At 43.6% G+C, this 4,465-nt stretch overlaps 1 protein-coding gene across 1 annotated transcript in view; it reads right to left on the bottom strand.

Moving 5' to 3' along the window:
* The window catches only part of si:ch211-284e13.4 (insulin receptor substrate 1-B), a 15,045-nt gene that overhangs the window by 5,053 nt on the left and 5,527 nt on the right, over positions 1 to 4,465 (bottom strand). The window contains exon 2 of the mRNA XM_037687684.1: positions 28 to 813. Within this exon, the coding sequence (XP_037543612.1) occupies positions 28 to 813 (786 nt within the window). The remainder of the gene's footprint in view (positions 1 to 27; positions 814 to 4,465) is intronic.

Consider the following 4,465-nt stretch of genomic DNA (forward strand, 5'->3'; position numbering starts at 1 on the left):
ATCCATGACCGGAGCTGGAGGATAAACTCGGTGCAGGAGAGGGAGCAGGGTTAGGTGTGTAGCGTGAAAGGCTCAGGGTAATCTTAGCGGGGGTCGGAGCACGGGTTGGCTTGGGTCTCAATGTTGGAGTAGTCGAGCAGGATCCATTTAGACTTGGGCTGGAACTGGCCCACGTCCCCCTGGCACTTGCTCCTCCTTCCTCTGACCTGGCTCCAATGCTTGCCGTTCGTGCCCTTGGGAAGCCATGGCGTGATGTAGGTGATGTGCTCGTGCTGCTGCCTCCGGTTCCCGGGGTCTCAGTCCGTGCCCGCCTGGAGAAGCCCACCTGACTCGGAGGCAGATTTGAGTGATGACGCCGACTTGGGACACTGATGGGATTTGAAGCTGTACCGCCACCACACGATGTCCCCACAGACTGAGACTTACTGCGCTGTCTAAATTCCTCACTTAAGGCCTTCATGGCCTCCAGCAGGGTCTCATGCATGTTTTGCGCTACCACTGAGTCGTCTACTTGCATCCAGAACTCTCCGGGGCCAGTGATTGCTGAGCGGCCCACTTCAATGAAGAAAAAATTCTCCGAGTGGCCACACCTGCGAACGTTCATCAGCTGCAACACCACAGCAGCCACATCAGAGTTGAGTTTGACAAAGTTGACTGTCTTATCAGTTAGACATAGCCGGTAGATGCCCACTAAGTTCCTGGCATGGCCGAGGCCTTTAGGCCAAACCTTGACCTGCCAAACTTCCTTAAAGGTCGGGATAGGAGACGGAGAACTGCACTCTCCACTGCTGCCATTATCTTCAGGAGTTTTGCCTAAGAAAACAACAACAACAAAAAAAGTCAAGATTCCACACATCATACAAGAATACATTAAAAGACTTAAGGTTAACTCTACACAGAAAATATCAGAATTCCTACACATTCTCTATTGTATACATTTTCAGCCTTTTTTTATTTCTGTCAAATTTTAGTCCAATCTTGATATCAACATGTCTGCAAATTTACTGTCAATATAATTTAATCATTTATTTATTTTATTTTATGTGTGTGTGTGTGTGTGGGGGGGGGGGGGGGTGCAATTATCTCTATGCTTCAAATTTCACTAAAGACATTTCCAAACTATACACAAAAGATGAACAGCAGTAAACTGTTGTATTGGAAAAGTTCATCTCAGATTAGTTTATAATCTTTAAACCAAGGTTATGTCATCAGAACAAAATGATGCTCATGTATACAACTATGTTCCCATTTATAAAAAAAAAATGGGGGAAAAAACTGCACATATCTGGGGTGGGTTGTGACTAAAAAGTTGCAATCTGATTTTGCAACAGGTTAATAATCTGAAGGTATATATCTGTATACACTAAACTTGTAAACCGCTTGAAGTAATTTAATGTTATTTACTGTTTTATCCAAGGACACATCGACAAAAGTATATAAACTCATCATTAGATGGAAACCAATTGAGGCTGATGAAACCTGTAGGGCTGAGTGTACATATGGGTTTTTAAATAGTAACTCAAAAACCAAGAAACTGACAACTAAACCCTTCAACTCAAGGTTTGGTGCAGTGTGGATGAAATTACTGTATATCCTTATTTTATCATGAAAAATACTCTGCAGTTTTTGAGCAGTTTTTAAAATACGAGATTTTTTATTGTTAAAAAAAAAATCCAACAGAGAATGGAGTTTGGCAATGCTGATGTGTTTCCATACTTTTTAGTACTTTAAAATGCCAATAATAAAACCAATTTTAATCATTTTCAGAAATGCACAGAACCCATTATTGTGTACCCAATATCTCGTGGACCATTAAACAGATCTGAATAAATATCCTGATGCATGCTCAATAATCCATCCATCCAGCCATCCATTATCTTTTACCCGCTTCTTCCATTTTGGGTCATGGGGGTTGCTGGAGCCCATGTCTAGCAATCACTGTGTGAGGGGCGGGGTACACCCTGGACAGATCTCCAGTCCATCACAGGGACACATAGAGACAAACGAGACAAACAACCATTCACTCTCTCACTCGCACCTAGGGACAATTTAGAGTTACCAATCAGCCTAACATGCATGTTTTTGGTCTGTGAGAGGAAACAGGAGTAGCAGGGGAAAGCCCACGCATGCACGGAGCGAACTCCACCCAGAAAGGCACCCGGACTGGGGTTTGAACCAGCAACCTTCTCGCTGAGAGGCAGCAGCTCTACCAGTTGCACCACCGTGCTGCGCTCAATAATCCAGGTAGAAAAATCTAACAAAGTTAAGTCAGGTCCTCTGGACGGATGCAAAAATAAAATAAATAAATAAATTGTTGAAACGTTTCATCTTTAATTCAAAAGACTTTGTCAGTCTGAGGAGCTGTAATAAGCTCAATCTTATAAATAGCACCTTCTCATTGTTGATCAACCAGTTTGTTATTGACAAAACTAGCTGTTCAAATGATAAAGTAGGACCATCAGCCTAATGACCGATCATTAGTACCCTGATGGCTGCTTGCTTTTCATTAAACTGGGGTGGAGGCCTCCGTGTTTAACTGTCCCCCTCTTACAATGATGTTACAGTAGTCCCTCGCTACTTAACAGTTCGAATTTCATGAACTCACTATATTGCGAATTGTCAATGCACATTAACATTTATTATTTGCTTTATTGTACAGGACACTATTGTCAACGTTAATATTACTCACATGATTGGGACAGTCCCGAATACAGTACTGTACAGTAAAAAATTAACGAAAAAATACAATACTTCAGACAGGCGCTGCCATTTTGTGGTTTTCTCTCAATAAGCCTATAGTAAACAGTATTCCCGCTCATAACAACCACATTTCCCAGAAGCCAACAGAGCCCCGCCCATGAGCCCCGTTTCCTTCTGCTGAAATAGAGGGAAAGTTTTGAGCTGATTGGAAAATGTTTGGCACTTATTGCAGTCATTTTGGCGCCCAGCGGATGCAGAGAGCTGCACGGAACCCACCAAACCGGACCAGAACCAGACTTATCGGTGAATCTTGAGAGCTGGTAGACGGCCCACGGGACTTCAGAGCGGGGACATGTGATGCCGAAGGTCCGGCGCCCCATCTGGAGCTAACCCGGACTTTGGCAGCATGTACTGCTTGGAAGTCCTTGTGGTCTGGCTACCAGACCTCCAGACCCATCAGTGACTCTTGAGAGCTCCTAGCCGGCCCACGAGGACTTCCAAGCGGGAAGCATGCCGCCATAGGTCTGGGGCCGTTTCCGGAGCCCATCGGGAATGTTTTCATCCAGACTTGGACTCAATCGACCACCTCCGGTCAATGCCGACCAATCAAAGGTCCCCCATCCTCCCAAATGAGATTTGGCACACAAGGACTGCACTGAATTGGACCAGAACCAGACTCAGGTGAACCTGAGAACTCCTAGCTGGCCCACGAGGACTTCCGAGCGGGGATGCGTGCTGCCAAAGGTTCAGCACTCCATCTGGAGCCTACCGGGACTTTTTAAATCTCTTTCAACCGGCTGTCAAGGACCTCCGAGTGAGGACGTGCTGGTAATTAAAATTTATCAGCTACATATAAGTATGTTGTTAAAATTAGTAGGTTTAAGAGTTTAGAAGATTGATTGCGGGCTTTGTCGCTGGAGGGTGCATCTGCAGAAACAGAACCGAGTAGGATGGAACAGCGTCGGACGAGAACCAGGAGCTGTTGCTGTGTTTTGCATAGCAGGTTAGTAAAATTTTGAAGCTACATATACAGTACTGTGCAGTACATATACGTATGTTGTTAAAATGACGTAGGTTTAAGAGTTTAGAACATTGCAAGAGTGTGGGAAGGGTTTCTAAAGTCTTAAAATATATATAAATACTAAAATAAATATAACATTGTTACTTGGCAAAGTTTCACTTATTGTTTGTGTGTGTGTGTGTGTGTGTGTGGGGGGGGGGGGCTTGGAACCTTAACACCCGCAATAAACGAGGGATTACTGTATTGCTAGTATCACTCAGCCCCCTCTGAATAGCAAGCGGCCATCATCAGACTACAGTAGACGCTCTCTACTTCGCGGTTCGTTTATAGCGGACTCACTTTATCACGGTTTTTCAAAATAAGATAGGACATGACACACAATTGGCTGATTGATGAATGAGCTGCACGAACAGCATGGATTTTTTAATTTAAAATAAATCATTTTAAATTATTTAGTACCTGCTGCACTTTTGTGCAGCCCACACTGCAGGAAAAACATCATCCTGCAGCTCCTCCTCCCTCCTTTGTGATCTCCATTCTGCTGCAGAGAAGTTGGCACGGCCGAGAACGCAAAGTGCAACTGTGGCAAAGAGGAGGCAGGGAGCTGAAATCATGACATTGTGCTTTTTGTTAGAGCATTTAGAGTTTAGAATCATTGTTTAGAGTATTGCAAGAGTGTGGGAAAGGTTTAAAACACTATATATATATATATATATATATATATATATATATATATATATATAT

This window comes from Nematolebias whitei, chromosome 14, assembly GCF_014905685.2.
Source record: "Nematolebias whitei isolate Nwh7 chromosome 14, NemWhi1, whole genome shotgun sequence".
NCBI lineage: Eukaryota > Metazoa > Chordata > Actinopteri > Cyprinodontiformes > Rivulidae > Nematolebias > Nematolebias whitei.